Source organism: Sturnus vulgaris, chromosome 13 (genome assembly GCF_052056855.1).
Source record: "Sturnus vulgaris isolate bStuVul1 chromosome 13, bStuVul1.hap1, whole genome shotgun sequence".
NCBI classification, from domain to species: domain Eukaryota; kingdom Metazoa; phylum Chordata; class Aves; order Passeriformes; family Sturnidae; genus Sturnus; species Sturnus vulgaris.
The window spans coordinates 2,236,771-2,255,000 of NC_142255.1; the positions used below are offsets into that span (position 1 = coordinate 2,236,771).

The 18,230-nt window shown below is 55.5% G+C and overlaps 2 protein-coding genes across 4 annotated transcripts in view; both read right to left on the reverse strand.

The window, feature by feature from the left end:
* SEMA7A (semaphorin 7A (JohnMiltonHagen blood group)) overlaps positions 1-3,597 on the reverse strand; it is a 30,071-nt gene extending 26,474 nt beyond the window's left edge. Inside the window, exon 1 of the mRNA XM_014889276.2 lies at positions 2,992-3,597. Coding sequence (XP_014744762.2) covers positions 2,992-3,226 — 235 coding nt within the window. The 5' untranslated portion in view covers positions 3,227-3,597. The remainder of the gene's footprint in view (positions 1-2,991) is intronic.
* Positions 3,598-4,871: 1,274 nt separating this feature from the next.
* The window catches only part of UBL7 (ubiquitin like 7), a 13,747-nt gene continuing 388 nt past the window's right edge, over positions 4,872-18,230 (reverse strand). The window contains exons 2-12 of one of the 3 annotated variants that reach the window (XM_088172316.1): positions 17,443-17,633; positions 16,909-17,028; positions 16,291-16,373; positions 16,105-16,189; positions 15,228-15,285; positions 14,181-14,314; positions 14,004-14,053; positions 13,270-13,437; positions 12,863-12,985; positions 12,022-12,176; positions 4,872-5,039 (exon numbers count right to left, since the gene is read on the reverse strand). In XM_088172316.1, the coding sequence (XP_088028442.1) occupies positions 12,039-12,176; positions 12,863-12,985; positions 13,270-13,437; positions 14,004-14,053; positions 14,181-14,314; positions 15,228-15,285; positions 16,105-16,189; positions 16,291-16,373; positions 16,909-17,028; positions 17,443-17,626 (1,143 nt within the window). In that variant the 5' untranslated portion in view covers positions 17,627-17,633 and the 3' untranslated portion in view covers positions 4,872-5,039; positions 12,022-12,038. Of the gene's footprint in view, positions 5,040-11,802; positions 12,177-12,862; positions 12,986-13,269; positions 13,438-14,003; positions 14,054-14,180; positions 14,315-15,227; positions 15,286-16,104; positions 16,190-16,290; positions 16,374-16,908; positions 17,029-17,442; positions 17,634-18,230 lie in introns of those variants that run through there. The other 2 variants (XM_088172315.1, XM_014889259.2) reach the window with 2 other exon arrangements.

Genomic DNA, 18,230 nt, shown 5'->3' on the forward strand with positions numbered 1-18,230 from the left:
AGCCACAGCTTCTCTGGGAATTCCATCGCGAGCAGGAATTCCATCCCAGTATCCCCTCCATCCCTGCCCACTAACAGTGGGAAACCATTCCCCGTGTCCTGTCCCTCCGTCCCTTGCCCCAAGCCCTTGTGCTGCTGTTTCCGGAAGGTTCTGGGGACACCCAGCCCCAGTGTGCCAGGGCACGGAGAGCTCCGGGCCAGCCTTGCTGACACAGCTCTCCCAGGCAAGCAGGCAGCCAAGCATAGCAAAAGCCAGGAGCTGTTCCAGGCAGCCCAGGCCGATTCCCAGAAGTGCCATTCCAAAAGCTCGCTGTACCCCGGGGCGGGCTGGAACCAGCTCACCCCGCCGAGAGGCAGCCAAGGGTCAAGTGGATAATCCTGCTATTCCCTGGGGAACCCGCTTATCTCAGAACCTGCTCCCTGCGGCTTTCCAGCTCACCTGTTAATGAGCTGGGAGTAATTAAACAGCCAGAGCCCATCCCGCCCCGCGGTGCCGAGGAGAACATCCGAGTTCTCCTCGGATTTGTGCACGTGTGGCTGAGCAGGGACGAATTCCTGAGTGTGGCAGCAGCTCCAGCCCAGGCTGCGCTGCAAAGGCCGCGGGCTCCGTGCCACGCTCAGCGTTTTGCGATGCTCGGTGACTTTCCGGTCAGGAGACAGCCCGGGCTGGGTGTCCCCTCCGCTGCCACCCCCGGGATACGCGGGATGTGGCAGTGAAAGTGTGAGAGGCGGCCGCACCCTTGCCAAAGTACAGCCCGGCTTCCCGGGCAGGGGACAAAAAAAAAATCCAGAGGAGGATGAGGAGGGAAGGGATGATGGATAGCACTGCCCCGAGAGCCTCAGCTCGGAGGAACTCGGCGTTCCTGGGGAAGGGCAGTGACCGGGAGACGAAAAATGACTCGAGGCGCTGCCAGCAGCGATGTGGAGCCGAGCTTTGCTCCGGGCTGAGAGACACGGAGGAATCCTGCACGCCCAGGAGTGCCCACCTATGAGGGCTGCAGAACGCACGGCTCCAAAGTGGTGGCGATTGTAAATCCAGGAGCTCCGAGCACCAGGACAGCCCCGTGGCGTTCCTTTGTCTGCAGGTGTGGAGCCACCTCGGCCTCGCTACATTTTGACCCAGTTCTTCACGTCCCCTCACCTATTTCTTGCTGGGAACTGAGGGGCAAAAAGGCTCAGGGACCTGCAGGGAGGGCAGGGTTTGGTGGAGCCAGGGAAGCTCCAGGTGTCACCAAATCCACCGCAAACCAGTGGAATTGAGACTTTTGGTATCACAGACTGACCGGGCACGGTGCTGGAGAGGGGAGCGAGGCTAAGGGATGGAAAAGCAACCGCAGCTTTGCCCAATTTCCTGCGCTGCAGGCAGGGAAGGAGGGAGGGATCGGGCTGTGCCCAGCCCCAAAAATCCACACCCTGGCCCTCCTCAAGGCTGGAGCACTTGGAGGTGCCTTTGCCGAGCCGCATCACCTGCTGCTGGCGCGGGGTAAGAAATTGAATTAGGGGAGAGCTGCCAGCTCCCGCAGAGCCCTGGGCCAGCCCTGCAGCACTGCAAACGCAGCAGCCGGCCCGGAACGCTGCTCTCCACCCCCAGCAACGAGGGACAGAGCTGAAAATCAGCCCTGCGGCTGCATCCCTGCCACACGGACAGGGACAAGGGACAAGCTGGGAGCGGGGCTGCAGCTGCAGCAGCCACGTGCTGAGAGCTGAACATGCTGAGCTTTCAGAGAGCCCGGGCCATGGGGAAGTTCAGCGAGGCTCCTCGGCCACAGCAGCGGCCCTTGGGCTGTTTCTTCACCCTCCTCCTCCTCTTCTTCCTCCTTTCATCCACAGCCCAACTCTGGGAGGGTAGAGGTGACATCAAGGAGCTGACAAATAAGGCACGGCTCGCTACCCCGCGCCCTGCCGGAATAATGACAGCACAGACAAGCCGAGCAGGTGAAGTGTCCTAATAGGTTTCGGTGACAGACTGAGGGACAAGCGACAGCATCGCACAGGGACACACAGGTGGCCATCGGCCACTCCATCCCTTTTTCCCCCTCAATTTCCAACCCCCACCGCTGTCGGGAGCGGGGGGGATCTCCCTGGAGCAGCAGCTCCCGTCCCGCTCCCTTTTCCCGCAGCCAGCACCGGTGACGCCATAGCGGAGCAGCCCCCCCTGCCCGGCGTGCCGGTGCCTTTTCTCCCCTTTGTGTGTGACAAGGTGACAGCAGAGGCCACCCCCGAGCCGCGCACACTGCCACCAGCTCTGCCAGCCCGGGGAAGGGCACCGAGAATGCCAGCGGGGGATAACAGATGGCACAGGAACAAAACGATGGGAATGGGCGTGCTCGGAAGTTCCAGGGAACGGGGAGCACAGAGGAGCCCTTGTGCTGCAGAGCCCGCCCGGCAAAACCAACGGGGTCTTTGTTCCAACCAGCCTGGAGGGGATTCAGCCCAAAACTCGGGATAAAACCAGCGCCGACACAACAGGCTCGGAGCCTTGAAAACATTTCTTTGTTCGGCTTTGCCGACATCCACTGCGGTTACAAAGTCCTTACGTGCCGTTTGTATATTTTTTCCCCGGCACCAGAGGTCCTCGGCAAATGTTTACTCTCCAAATTCATCTGCAGCGAGCAGGGCGAGTTAAACTACGCATTAACTATGTAAATATACTTCTCTTTTCTGGAGAGCTGCGAGTTAGGAAATGTGTCCTGTGGCGGCCTCAGAGCTTTTTGACAGCTTTGATACACCCAGCTGAGAGGGGGGGAAAAAAAAGCTTTTCGACAGCCTTTAATGTCCCCCATCTCGTAGGAAAATGCTTTTAAAACATTAAAAAGAAAGAACGGTCTAGAAATCCAATTAAAAGCCAGCAGGCGTTTAAGGAGAGCCAAAAGCCTCCCGGAGGACACAAAAGAAATAAAAATAACCCGACTCTGCTCAAAGGACGAGACCCAGGTAGGAAGGAGCCGGCGCGGGGAGCAGCCGCATCCCGAGGGCGCAGCCCGGGACTCACCTTGGGGAGCCGCGATGATCCTGGGGTTCACCTTGGGGCGCCTCTCTGCCCATGCACCCAGCTGGCCGAGCCACAGGGCCAGCAGGAGGGCAAGGGGCAAGCTCCTCCTGCCCATTGCTAGTCCGGGAGCGAGCCGGGATGAGGAGCCGAGCGGACTGACAGCTGCATCTTCCCCGCGTACAAAAAGGCAGAGCGGAAGCAACCAATACGCGGAGGAGGGCGGGCCCTGGCTCATCACCACTGGAGAGGAGTAAAACACTGCAGCCGCTCAGCGTTAACACCTGAGCTCCGGCTCTCCGTCCGTGCGGCTTTTATGGGGGATTTTGGGGTCTTTTTTTGGGTTTTTTTTTTCCCTTCCCCTCGGTGAGAGGAAGGTGCGAGGGTCGGCGGTTTTGTCACCCGAGGTTTGTAAAGAACTTCCCATGGGGGCTGACGAGGGGAAATAAAGGTTGGGAAGAGTGAAATGGGAAAAAGAGAACGGAAATAGGGCTGAAAATAGGGGCAGAGAGGGGGGCGGTGTGACAGCGGAATGCAGCCGGTGGCGGGAGCGGAACAGCTGGATCCAGAAGCAGCTGCGGAAAGGCCACTCCGAAGGCCACCCACTTGTCACAACCCCTGTCCCGAAAGGGACGTGACATCCCCGAGCGGATGCGGGAGGAAGGCGAGCCCTGCCCGACCACCCCGAACCTCGATGATGCGGCCGCTCCGCCAAAGGACACCCCGCGCGTGGCACAGCCCTTGTCCCAAAATTGTCACCTCCTCGTCCCGAAGGTGGCCCCGGGCAGGGCCGGGAGCCTTTGTGTTAATGAGAGGAGCGGGGCATTCCGAGCACGGAGAGCGAGCTGGGACGTGACCGGAATGGGAGAAGCCCACCGGGAACGATTCGCAGCTGCGCCCTTTAAAGTCGCGATTGAAGCTCCGCTCCTGCAGGGACGAGCGGGGCCAGGGCAAGGGGGGCACGCTGAAGGAAGCAAAAAAATAAATTAATGAGCCGGCTAATGGTGAATTTGCAGGAACCGCAGGGATTTCCCGGCGCTTCTTGGTGTGTCGGGGGGTTCATCTTCCTCTTCGGCCGTGCAGCTGCCGGGGTAATTACAGAGGGTAATTACAGGGGGTAATTAGAGGGGGAAGACACACGCTCGGTGATTCCCAGCCCTGAAGCGCTCCGAGCTCACCCCGACCTGCCCCGGGGGCAGGTGCAGGTCCATGTTTGCTCGCCGAGCTGCCAGACCCCGTTATCAGGGAAAAAAATTGAGTTTTCTTCCCAAAAAGCACTCCTGAAAAGAAGGAGTTTTCTTCTTTCACCCCTACCCAGCAGCTGGGGGCTCTGAGGTTGGGGATTTTTGTTCCACTCGCAGTGAAATCCAGCCTCGAGCTCCCTCATGATTTTAGGAGTGTTTGGAGGATCCCAGACTGGCTCGGGGTCCAACACCTCCAAGCCCATCCTGGAGCATTTCACAGGGAAGGATTCCTCCCTAAAACCCATGAGAGCAGCCAGCCCTGACTGCCAGAACCACGAGCTCATTGCCTGGGAAAGCGATTCCAGGAGATGGGCAGGATGTGGGAACACGGGGCCCAGGAAAACCCAACCCTTCAGTGCAGCACAGCTCATTCCCAGGTTTGCAGGAGGTGTTGGAATGAAGAACACGCTTCCCAAAGTGAGGAAGGAGCTCCGAGGTTCAGTTTGTTAACTCGGGACCACATGGAATTGGATTTTAGGCAGCAGCTCAGCCCTTTCCTGCAGAATTTTCCATCTGCTCCACTGCGGGATCAGAACTTCCCCAGCACAACTCGTGAGCAGCTTTCTCCCAGATCATGCGCCTCGCTTCCAGCACGGATCAGGAGGCAGCCTCCCCCAGGAATCTTGTCAGAAGCACAGATTTTTTTTCCCCAAGAAGAACAGTTTTTATTCATCACAAACTGAATGTTTTGTGGCCCAGGCAACCCGGAGAGCTCGGATTGCACTTGGCACCCGAGCAGCATCGTGATGACTTCATCCCCAAAAACAGATCTGTCACCTTCCCTCGGCCCCGGCCAGGAATGTGACCCTTGGAAGAACCAAAAAAAGAGAAATCTTAGTCCCTGGCTAAGCCAGGTAGGACCTTTGCCGTGCCACAAAGCAGGGGTGACACACCCAGCCACTGCCAGAGCTGGACAAAACATGTTTGTGCTCCTCATCCCCCTTTTCCATGATCCCTTGCCCAGGTAAGATTGGCAATGCTGCACGTTTTGGCCCAGAGCTGGAAAAATCCTGTGCTAAACCTGATGGCCTGGGAGGTTGGGACAGAACTTTTGGAAGATCAGAGCTGCCATTCCTCTTTTTGGGAAGGAGCTGGCTGCTGAGGCTGGGCTTGGAGTGGGAATCAGTGCAATTCCCCTCACAGCTCCTCTTGGTGCTGACAGCCCCTTCATTCCCCAGCTGACAGAGTGTGGAGGGAAGAGAGCAGAGCAGATCCTTCATCAGCTGCTGCATTTTCTGCTCTCCACGCCCAAATTTACCCCTCCACCTCATGTTCCTGGCAGGCAGCAAACAAAAAACCTCAACCAGCCGTCCCCAAGGCCAGAGCCCTGCAGAGTTTGGGGGTTCCCAGCTCTCCTGGCTCATCTCTTCAAGCTGGATGGAGTCTGGGGGCTCTGATGAGTTGGCACAAGACCCCCCCGGGTTCTGCCGGAGGACAGCACGGCAGGAGTGCCACCAAAGGGGCCCAGACGTGCTCAGAGCCACCCCCAGGGCTTTGCAAACCACTCGGGAAAGGGCTGGAGGAGCCTCGTGCCCCCACCATGAGATTTCCCAGGACATTTGGCCAGAAGGGAACTTGTGACCAAGCTGATTTGCACTCAGTGATTTTGAGAGCAGCACAAAAGCCCAGCCTGGGACTCCCCTTCTTGCTGTGCCTCCAAAGGAAAGCCCAGGGGCTGGCCCAGGCCTTTCCAGGCCAGTGTCACCACGTGATTTACTGGTCACAGCTCCTGCCTGAGGACTGGCCACAGCCACAGCCCACCCTGGTCACCAAACCCCCCTGGGAGGCACAGGAGCATCACCTGAAGGTGTCACATCCTCAGAGGGGACTCCCTGGTGGGGCAGGAAACGAGGCAGGAGTGCCAGCAGCTTCAGGCAGACGAAATAAAACCCAGTGTGGAGTCTCACCCAATTAAATGAGGTTAGAAGGACAGAAGGAGCAGGAATGGGTGGCTCTGTTCAGCCACACTGCCATCACGAGAGCTGCACTGTCAGCTCCCATCTCCCTGCCAGGTCAGACTGCTCTGCAATTCCTGATCCTTCTTTCCCTGCCCCTGTGCTCCTCTGCATTCCAGGGCAGCACTGGCATGGGAATGGCCACGTCTCAGACTCCCCAAAACAGGACTCCCACATCCCACAGCAGCTCTGGAATCCCCAGGGAGGGTCCAGCACCACCATCCATCCCCTAAACGAGATGACAACCTCCCTTTTTTATCAGCCCCAGCAGAGCCACCAAATCCTCCTGCACACACGTGGTTAAAGTTTGACCCCTGTGCAAAGGAGCAGCTGGAATTTCAGCCTGCATTCTTCTGCAAGGAATCGAAACAAACACACCTGGCTCTCGAGAAACTGCTGGGAAAAATACCAGAGCTAACCCAAGCTCACAGACCCTGAGCTGCTGAGGAAATGCAAACTCCTGCCCCATGACCTTGGAGCACTTCCAGCAGTGGTGTCTGTCTCGCCAGGAAGGAAGAGACGAGGGAAAAGGGCTGGGTCCTGCTCCTCCTTCCCACTGAGAGCCACCCCCGGGTGTGGTGACACGCAGGGACAGCGGTGACACTGGGATCAGGCCATCAACACGAGCAGCTCTCCATCTCTTCCAGCAGGAGATCCTTTGTGTTGTTTTTGGACGAGAGAAGAGCTCCTCTTTCTTCCTGTGTCCCATCTGTCCTTCCTGGCCTGCCTGTCACCTGTTATGGGGCCAGCCCGGTGCCACAGGACCCCTTTGGGACAGGGATTGGGGATGAGGGAGGAAAATGGGAATGAGGAACGGGGAGGGGGGAGAACAAACAGCTGGGAACTCATCAGAGCAGACAGCAGCTGGCAGGACTGCGGGTGATTCAATGCTGTGAAACTGAGAATCCTTTGGGGTCACAGGGTTCAATGCCAGCCAGGCAAACCCCTCCTGGAAGGGATCCTGCCCTGCAGCAGCCAACAAAGCCAGCACCAACCAAATCATCCTGCAACAACCAAATCACCCAGCTATAAACAAATCATCCTGTAACAACTAAATAATCCTGCAACCAAATCACCCAGCTATAAACAAATCATCCTGTAACAACTAAATCATCCTGCAACCAAATCACCCAGCAATAAACAAATCATCCTGCAACAACCAAATCATCCTGCAACCAAATCATTCAGCAACAACCAAATCCTGCCCCGTGGAGAGAAATGCTCGGGGTGTGCCAGGCTGGCCCCTCCTGTCCCAGTGACAATAAGGGACAATGTCCTTGCTGGTTGCTCTGTCCTTGTCACCTCCTCGTGCCCCAGTGGCCACAGGCACCCCAGAAGGAACCAACTCCTGCTGTCCCAGTGACATCACGGGACAGTGTCCTTGCTGGCTGGCCTGCTCCCCTGGCTGTCATTGTCACCTCCTCCTGTCCCAGGGACATCAAAACCAAAAGGAACCTACTGCTCCTGCTCCAGGGACATCAGGGGACAGTGTCCTTGCTGGCTGCCTTGTCCTTGTCACCTCCTCCTGTGCCAGTGCACCCCAAAAGGAACCCACCCCTCCTGTCTCAGTGACATCAGGGGACAATGATGTTCCTGGTTGCCCTGTCCTTGTCACCTCCTCGTGCCCCAGTGGGGTTCCAAAAGGAACCCTCAAAGCTTTACTGGGAGCCAGGAGGTGCCACATTCCCACAGCTGCTGCACAGCCTTGGGACCTGGGGCCACCACCCAGGGGTGACACAGAGGCCACAGATTTACCAGCTCAAGGAAAAAAATCTGGGGTGGGATCTGTTCCCAACACCCCACACCCAGCTCTGAAAACCCCCAGCCTCTGCCAGCCAGCAAATCTCTTAGGAGTGGGTTTTTTCTCTGCTCACCCTGCTCCAGTCTCTGTTCTTTGGCCCTTGAAGGAAAAAAAAAACCAAACTCTGGCTCCCCTCTGATGCTTTTATGGCTCCTGGAGTGAAACCCCCACAGCTCCAACTCAACACCTGAATTAATTCTTTAATGCTCTTAAATCAGCATTTATTTCAGAGATAGAGGGGGGGAAAACCCTCTCAAAGGGATTTTGGGACACGTTTCTGAATATTAGAACACTATAAATATAAAAGGGAACAGAAGGAAATAGAAATAATCTCACAGGGTGACATTTTTCAGCCCATTTCTGCTTTCACCAAATTAAAATAGTTGCCTGGTTTTTTTTTTGGTGGACCATGTGGATCAACTCTGTGACCTTAAATGGGCTTTGAGGGCTGAAATCAGAGCTCCTTTTTTTGTCACTGCTAGCAGGAAAATGGTGATTCATGCCAGGAGAGGCAGCAAACCCCACAGGGTCACTGGGATGTGTCACCTGCCCTGTCCCTGTGCTCTCACCTCATCAGCTGTCCCAGCAGCAAAACTTTGCTCCTTTCTCCAAAGTTCCCCCAAGAAAGAGTAAAACCCAAATGTCCTCATTGCCAAGGACACCTCTGTCCCCTCTTCCTTTGGCTCTCAGCTCCCTGAACCAGCACAGAGCTGGAAAAGCAAGAAAAACTCGAATTTTTGATGTGTTCTGGGCTTTTCCTACAAGGACAAAGCTGGAAGCAGCCAGGAAACCACTGAGCCCTCTGCAAAAAAAAAAAAAAAAAAAAAAAAGAAAAATAATGGGCAAAGGCTGTGCCAGATAAATTCCTGCTGGATGTACCTGCCCAACAAATCCTGGAGCAGCAGGGAAAGTCACCTTGACTGATTTTCTGGAATTTATGTGCCAGGGAGGAGCCCAGGATGTGACTGGGACAAACTGGGAATACCCAGAGCTTGTCAGGCTGGGAAAGCAAGAGAGATGATCCCATGGAAATCTGTCCAAAATTGGTTGAGGCACTGCAAAAGCCACCTGGGAGATTCTGCTCCACCTCCATTCCACCTTTTTTTTTGCTGGAAAATTAAGCAACAGAGACAAATCAGCCCAAAATGAGAGATGGGGAGAAAAAAGGATCTAGAAAAGCACAGCACAAATAAACCCAAAATGAGAGATAAGGAAAAAGGTTTCCAGAAAAGCAGAACATAAATCAACTAAAATGAGAGATAAGAAGAAAAAAGGGATCTAGAAAAGCAGAGCACAAATCAGCCCAAAATGAGAGATGGGGAGAAAGAAGTTTCCAGAAAAGCAGAGCACAAATCAGCCCAAAATGAGACAAAAATGTCCCCAGAAAAGCAGAGCACACACGGTGCAGGGCCCTGCCAAACCTCCACCCCCTCCAGGTGTCCAGCAGCAGGATAAAAAACAGGATTATGGAAAAGAGGGGCAGGAAAAGCAGCTGCTCCCATCCCATCCCATCCATCCATCCATCCCTGCTGTCACAGCCCAAGAGCTGCTCTTTGATGTCACAAACAGAAGGTCCTGTGGGGGAACTGGCCTGGCCTGCTGCTCTTCCAGGGTCAGCCAACCCTTTCCAGTCTGCTCCCAGTAAAGCCCAGCCAGGGGTGCTGGGAGTGTGGTGGGAACAGGAACAGGGGCAGGAATGGGATGAGCTGAGACCCAAAGCTGCTCCAAACGTGGGAGGTGCCAGGGATGGAGCACAAGGAGCAGCAGTTTTTTTGCTGTTCATTATTAGTGACCCTAAATCCATCCCATCCCATCTTTTTCCACCTCCCACCAGGCCTGGGACAGTGCCAGGGATCCTGGAACAGCTTCTCTGGGCACCCTCCTCATCCTCAGAGGGAACAATTCCTCCCTGGTGTCCAACCTAACTAAAGAAGACAGGATTTTCTGTTCCAAACCCTGGGAAGTTAACTCGTTTCTTTCTGTATAATTTAGCACTTAGAAACCCCATTAAACACAGAAATATTTCTGTTTACAAATATGGATGTACCTGTATATAACAAGGCCAACATATACATGGACAACTGGAGCTTTTGAAATGCTGGTGTAAAATGTCATTTCTCTTCCCCACTCACAGCATTCAAAATGCTCAATTTTTGGATTTAAAAATTCTTTACTTTTAGGAGGTTTAGGTCAGCTCAACTCCCAGCATCCACAAGTCAGACATGGTCAACGATTCCAGGGAAATTTAGAGAGAACATTTTTTTTTACTGTGACATTTAGAACTAAGTATTTGGTTTACAAACATCCTTCCCTAAAATTCAACACTGTAAGATTTTTTTTTTCCCCTGCCTGTAATTTTTACTTCTACCAACTGATCTTTGATTTTTTTTCATAGCAGAGGGGGAAAGGAATGGTGTGCTCAAATTCCACTCTATCAGGGTTTTCACTCAAAAAACCCATAAAATTGTCTTTCAGCTGCCAAATCCACAACCTAACCCTGTATTTTTCAAGCCTTTCCTCGCTGTTCTGCTTCTCCGTGCCCTTGAGCATCACTCCCAGTGGCAGCACGGATTCCATGGGAGGCTGGGAGCAGGAATGTGCAGCCCCGGGGTGGCTGCAGAGCCACTCCCAGCCCCCTCAGCACTCCCCCAATGCTGCAGGAGCTGCAGCAGCACAGCAGAGCCATGCAGAGCCTCTCCCCCCATCCCTGCAGTTCCTGCCAACTTCTCCTCTGCTGCAGCCAGTGCAGCCAGGGGAATGTGCCTGACATGCTGCTCCCAGCCAAGCTTTGCTGGTTAGGGAAGGAAATCAGGGAAAAGTCACTTCCAACCCAAAAAATCCAGGCAGTTCTCAGCTCTCCGGGGGTGTGAGGAAGCAGAAATAGCAGTGAAAACGGCTTCATGCCAAACGTGGGTCAACAGGGGGATCAAATAGCCCGGGAGTGATGAAAAAACCAGCATTTTGGGACAGCAACGAGGCCTAAATTGAGAATTCAGGTGGTGCAGGAAGGCAAACTGGACATGGTGTCCAGGACAGCCTGCAAGTGTTTCCCAGCTTTGGGCAGGAGCCTAATCCACGGTTATCCTGGAGGATTGGGGCTGCCAGCAGGGCTCTGTGCAAATGCTCTGTCCTGCCCCTGCAAAGCCAGGGATTAATCAATCAATCAGTGCTGTGGTGTGCGTGCAGTGCAGAGGGCAGCGAGCCTGCAGGGTGTCAGGAAAGCCACTGGTGTCCATCACATCTTATCTGCAGCAGCCTGGGGCACAAAACCAGCCCCTCCTCTCCTCCCCTCCCTCGGGCATCAATCCTCTCGCCAGGATTAAACCTATCAGTGCAGAGAACAAGCCGGGATGGGATCACAGAGCATCGCAGAGCTCGCAGGGGGATTAAAGGGCAGCCTGGAGGTGAGGCAGGAGAGCGAGCTCTGCTCGCAGCTCGCGTTTTCACGCCTCGTTAAAGCCTTCCCTGTGCACTGGGAGTGACGCTAGGCCCAGCTCCAGGCCTGGCTTTTCGCTCTTCCCACTGATTGCAATTACAGGCAAGCGCCGTTAATTGGCTTTGCAGCCCCGGCACGTGGTGGCACCCAGGAATTTTTTTTTTTTTTTTTTTTGCTGCAGGCTGTGTCACTTCTCCAAGCTCTGCAGCCCTTGTGCTCTGATTTCTTTGTCATTGTCACCTCGTGGTGGCCGTGAACCGCCGGCCCTCGGCTGAAACCACCACCTCCCACCGAGGCACGGCTTTTCCTGCAGTTCCACTGCAGATCCTGGTGGCATCTGCAGCACAAGCCGGGACAGAGCACAACCCACACAGCAGGCAGGGAACTGCCCAGGGTCCGTTTAATCCGGGATTGAAACGACAGGCAGAGCGTGGGGACAGATAAAACACTGCACATCTGGAAGGGTCACATCTCCAGCACCTCTTCCCTTCTCCGTGTCCTGAGGAGGTTGGAGAGAGGATCTGGAGCTGCCCTCGGTGCTCCCCCAAAGGAGAACAAGCCAAGAACCAGCCCAGCTGCTGCCTCAGCACAACTCACCAGCCCAGCAGGAAGATTTAGGGGGCCCCCCCGGCGAAGATGAGCTCCAGGGCAGCCTGGATGTCCCCCCCCGTGGCCTGCAGGGCCCTCAGGCTCAGCTCGTCGTCGTGGATTCCCATATCTCGCAGCTGCTGCAGCTGGGGCTGCCACTGGCTCTGCTCACAGCAAAGAGGAGAAGGTCAGGCTGCTGTGAGAAATCCCAGCTCCCGTGCAAACAGCTCAGACATGCTGCAAAAACCCCAGACCTACCCCTCCTCCATCCCACTTCCACCCCAGCCCTTTGGAGTGTCTGTGATAAAAGCTAAAATCCTGAGGCATTATGTTTTTCCTGTATTTGTAATCCTGCGATTCTTTAGTGTGTAACTGAACTCCAAACAGAGCATGAGCTGCTGTTTTCCCATTTTGGTCAGACACAACAATTCCTATCTAGGCCTGGGAATCAAGGACACCTCTCTGCCTCAGGCATTGAGAAATGTAAACAAAAGTGAGTTGGGAGGGAGCAAACTTGAGGTAAACAACTTCAAGCTGTAATTGGGATATTAACCCCCAATCTACAAGTAGACCAAACATATAAAAGTGTGAAAACCTATGACACATTGTCCCTTTTTGGGTGGATCCCTTGGGGGACCTTCATCTGCCCAAAACATACCTAAAGGCCCTTCAATAAATATATATAAAAAAAAGATTTTTATTGCCTTGATTTTGTCTGGCCCCAGTTTTTAGGTAAAAAAAAAAAAAAAAAAAAAAAAGACATCAGTGATGGCCCTTGCAGCTGAATGTCCCACCCCAGAAGGCAGCTGGGAGATCCCAGTGGGATGCAGGATTCCAGGGGGGCACTGACCTGGAGGCTGGGCTGCCCTGAGGCCTGCAGGGCGTGCTGGAGAGCCTGGCTGAACAGGTCATTGGTGATGGGTGTCCCTGACTGGACACTGGAGGACATCGGGGACGTCCCGGAGGAGTGGCCCTAAGAGGAGGGAAGGGATCAGGATCACAGGAAGCACAACAACACCTCAATCCCGAAGGGAAGGGTCCCCAGAGCTGAGCCAGGCTGGGCTGGCTGTCCCCTGGGTGCTGGGAGCATGGGGGAGATACGGATCACGTGGATTTGCATGGGGGAATGCAGAGCCAGGTGTGGGATCTCACAGGGAACTCCTCCCCGAGGGAATTGGGATCACCCGGGGAACTCCTCCCCGATGGAATACAGACTCAGCAGCGCCAGTCCCGACCTGTCCTGCTGCTGCCTGTTACCTGTGTGCCCGGGGTGGGTGTGTGGGAGCTGCTCTCAGGTGTGCTGGCCAGGGCCAGGGCCGTGGCCAGCTCGCTCTGGGTGATGGGCCGGGGCCCCGCCGCCCCCGCGTAGCCCAGCGAGGCCGGGCGTGAGCCCGATGTGCTGCTGGAAGGGGTGGACCTCGTGCTCTGCATGGAGGGAAGAGGAAAAAGCCAGCTGTGACCTCGGTGTCTGTGGCCCAGACAAACCACAGATCCCTGCCCTACCATCCCCAAAGCTCCCAAGGGTGGAAATTCTGAGAGACAAACATGCCAGAGCGGGATGTGCTCTTTTTCCACCAAGTCAGCTGTGGAAACTGGCAGCAAAGCTTTCAACCTCTCGTCCACCAGCCCCAAACCAGGGTGATATCAGCCTGGAACAAAATAATTGCCTGTTGACAAGCACGTTGGAACCAAATATCCAGTTTTTCTTTTCATTCCCCTTTGTCCTATGGAGAGGAAGGGTGCAGAAAGGCAGGATAAACATTCCCATGCTCCACTTTGGAGCGTTTCCTCTGCTCCATTTTCCTGTTGTGTGTTGAGCACTGAGGAAAACCCTCTCCTGAACAGCGTGCAAGCAGCCAGGATCAATATGTTTTTGTCTCCACATCCCCCTGGGGAGCCACAGCAGCTCGTGCTGTTCACCAGACAGGGAAGGAAAGAGCTTGGGAGTCTCAGGGCTACAAATTAAACCCTAAAAAGAGGTGGCTGCTTACCTGGTGGAAGTCATCTTCATCATCAGAGAGCCCCTCAAAGAGAAAGCCACCTGCAGCAGAAAGGGGGACAAAAGGATGTGGCAAAGCAGCAGGGATTGGGAAGCAGGTGAGAATGCTGTGGAGGTTTTGGCTGAGCAGCCAGGGCTCAGCACTGAGCTCCCCTCCAGGTGGGCATACCTGGCATGTCCCGGTAGGAGCCCAAGGCCATGGCCCGTGAGGATGTGTCTGGGGCTGGCAGGGGGGTGCTGCCAGCCACTGAGTGCAGCACCAGCACGATGGCATTCACCAGGGCAGGGTGAGCTGGGATCAACCTGGGCACAAACGGGCACAGCTCAGGGAGGGCACAGGGCAGGCCAGGAACCAGCCCTGAGCCACCCGGGGCACAGCCACCATCACCACTGCCCCAGCTGCCTGCACAGACTCCTCCAGGCAGCCAGGATCCCTCTGGATCCATCCTGGGCACGCCTTGGCTCTCCAGGGATCCCTCTGGATCCATCCTGGGCACGCCTTGGTTCTCCAGGGACCCCTCTGGATCCATCCTGGGCACGCCTTGGTTCTCCAGGGACCCCTCTGGATCCATCCTGGGCACGCCTTGGTTCTCCAGGGATCCTTCTGGATCCATCTGGGACCTGGCCTTGGCTCTCCAAGGATCCTTCTGAGTCCACATTGGAGACCTGGGCTTGGATCCTTCTGGACCCATGTTGGATATTTCCTTGATTCTCCAGGGATCCTTCTGTATCCATTTTGGACATGGCTTGATTCACCAAGGATCCTTCTGGATCCACCCTGGAGACCTGGCCTTGGATCCTTCTGAATCCATCTGGGATCTTTCCTTGGTTCTCCAAGAATCCTTCTGGATCCATGTTGGACCTGGCCTTGGATCTTTCTCAACCCATCTTGGACCTTTCTCTGGTTCTCCAAGGATCCTTCTGGACCCACACTGGACCTTTCTCTGGTTCTCCAAGGATCCTTCTGGACCCACACTGGACCTTTCTCTGGTTCTCCAAGGATCCTTCTGGACCCATGCTGGCTTTCCCATGTTGCTCTCTGGCTGAGCAGCTCCCTCCAGGTGTGAACCCCAATGTGGAGGTGATGGTGGCCCTGCCTCCCCCCAGGCACCCCCTGCACTAACCCAGCTGGTGGATCCCTGCTTCCTGCTGCTCAGGGAGGGGTGTCCCACCCAGGTGACACTGGGGACACTGCTAAGTCACTCGGGGAACTTACGTGTCCAGCATATTTGGGTCTGCAAACACGGAAAACAGATCCTTGTCCTGCAGAACTCCTGGAAAAGACCAGGAAACCCAGTGAGACAGGATACAGCAAACAGGAGCCAGTCACACAAAAGCCACAGGGACAAATAGGAATTGTTTTTCAGGAAGTGACTCATGAGTAAACACCACAAATACTGCCATTGTTCCTTTGAAGCCTTTGTGCTCCTGGAAAGGCTCTAGGTCACAGCCACACACCCAAGGGACTTGTTTTGGCTTTTTTCCACCAGATCCTGTGGGTGCTCCACCTCAAGGGCCCCCAACTCCCTGCAGCCAGGCTGTGACTGCTTCCCAAATTCCACCTGCCTCGGACTGGCACCATCCCAGAACAGGCTGGATTTAATGAGCCATTTGGTAGCATCCCAAATTCCATCTGCCTCACGCTGCCACCATCCCAGAACAGGCTGGATTTAATAAACCACTTCATAGCACTTTGCAGCAGAGAGAGAGCTCCATCCCTCCTTTTCTTAATCCTCCTGAAGCCAGGATCCATCCCCCCTGTTCCCTGACCCTCCTGAAGCCAGGATCCATCCCCCAGGAGAAATCATCCATCCCTCCTTTCCCTGACCCTCCTGAAGCCAGGATCCATCCCCCAGGAGAAATCATCCATCCCTCCTTTCCCTGACCCTCCTGAAGCCAGGATCCATCCCAGACATCACCAATGGAGCACAACTGACACCTGAGCAGTCATTGACTCTCATGGTACAAAAAGAGACAAAAACCAGGGTTTTTTTTGTTTTTATTTTACTCTCCCTTATCCCTATCAGGAGGAATTCAACCTAGATTTGGGTGTCTCCCTTCCCCCCTGAGGAATCCAACACAGCCACACTCACCCAGAGCCACGGGGTCACTGCTGAGGCCGGGAGTAGCCACAATGATCTGATCCAGGGATTCCTTGTTTCCCAGCATCTTGAAGACCTGCCAGGGAAAGCAGAGCAGATCAGGAATGTCACCCACCGTGGGATTGTCCCCAGAGGGAGGGGACAGCTGAATTTCCCCCCCAGGAGCAGAGCACTCACAGCATCTCTGTAGGCAGGGCTGCTGTGCAGGGCAGTGTGCAGGACACGGAATTCCCGGACTGCTGCCACCTTATCCACGGGCTCTGAGGGGAAAAAACGCCACAACAAAACACAGCTCAGCCTCTGTCAGCCCCCAGAGCCATTTCACATCCCACTGAGGCTTCCACACTGCAACAGGGATCCTTTAACAGCCTTGGATTGGGTGCAGTCACTGCAGAGTAACGACTTGCTGCACTCTCAGATCATAAAAATAGCCAGGAATATCCTCCCACACGTGCCATTACAGGAATGCCAACTCCAATTCCTCTTTTTTGTACAGTCAGGCACAGCAGGAGCACACAGCAGCTCGCTCATCCCTGGGGCTTTGCTCCAGATTGCCTGGCAATGCCCTAAAATGCATCACAGGCAATTAAGGAAGGGATGATCCCTCTCCATGCTGCACAGCTCATTCCTTAACTCTTCTGTCAGCAGGAAATTAACACCCAGGTGCTGCTGGGAGAGGTGGGGACTTCCCAAACAAGGGGATTCATTCCCCTGAGAACCTCCAGAGCTGTTCCTCAGCCCCTAATAAAGCACATCCCAAGCAGAATCCAAAGGGTAATCCCCACCGTTCCTCACCTGGTTTCTGGTCAGGCTCAGGCCAGGATTTACGCAGGACATGGACAGTGGAGCCAGACTGGATTCCATAAAAATCCAGCGTCTGGTCATCCCTCAGCTTCCGGCCACAGTAGATCAGGTCTGGGGGGAGAAACACCTGAAGATAAACCTGTGCCACGAGCTCAGGGTCTCCGGCTGTGGCTTAGAGCCCCGGGGGTTATTGAGCAGCTGGAGCTGCTCCAGCTGGCTAGGGAACAACACAGGGAAGCCATGGAGCCGAGAATCGGGAGGGAAATCACAGAGCTCATCTGGAGGAGGTGACAGAATCACCTCCTGTGAAAGAGCTGACCTCTCTCTCAGTTCTCATGAGACATCTCACAAGGACACGGAGACGGTGGGAAGCCCAAATATTCCCTACCAAGGGCACTGCCGCGGCTGGAGCACCGTGACCCCAAGCAAACAGAGAAGGAACACCGAACCCTCCCCAGCAGCAGCAGCCAGCAGGATGCGGTGGGAGGACGGGCCGAGGGTGTCCCCAAGCGGCGGGACACGCACCGATGAGCTCGGGGTCCGGCATGGATTCCTGCAGCTTGCCCGCGATGAGCTGCTTGAGGTGCGAGATGCTGCAGCCGCCCAGCGGGCACTCGCCCAGCTCGGTCTCCGGCAGGCGCAGGATGGATTTGGGGGCCAGCGGCTGCTCCGCCAGCTTCACGGCGATGTGCCACTCCGGCAGGGCCATGGCGGCTCTGTGGTGAGGGACACACCGAGTGAGACCCCAGCGGCTCCGGAGCACACAGAGCCCGGCCAGCCGCAGCTCTGAACCCGCGGCGGTCGGGGGTCCCGGCCGTGGCACCCTGATCCCATCCCTGCCCTGCTTCTTCTAGAGCTCCCCTTCAGCTCAGGGGGATCCCGGCTGTCCCTCATCCCAATCCTCCCCTCAGCTCAGGGGGATCCCGGCTGTCCCTCATCCCAATCCTCCCCTCAGCTCAGGGGGATCCCGGCTGTTCTCCCCCCAGAGCCTCCCCTCAGCTCAGGGGGTACCGGCCATACCCCCTCAGGCCAATCCCCTGGATTACTCCCATCCCAATCCTCCCCCTCAGTTCAGGGGGATCTCGGCTGTTTTCCCCAAGAGCCACCCCTCAAGCTCAGGGGAATCCAGGCTGTCCCCCATCCTAATCCCCCTCCCCTCACAGCGATTCCGGTTGTTCTCCCCCCAGACCCTCCCCTTCAGCTCAGGGGGATCCCCAGGATTACTCCCATCCAAATTCTCCCTTTCAGCTCAGGGGGATCCGGGCTGTCCCCCATCCCAATCCTCCCCTCAGCTCCAGGGGGATCCCCTGAAC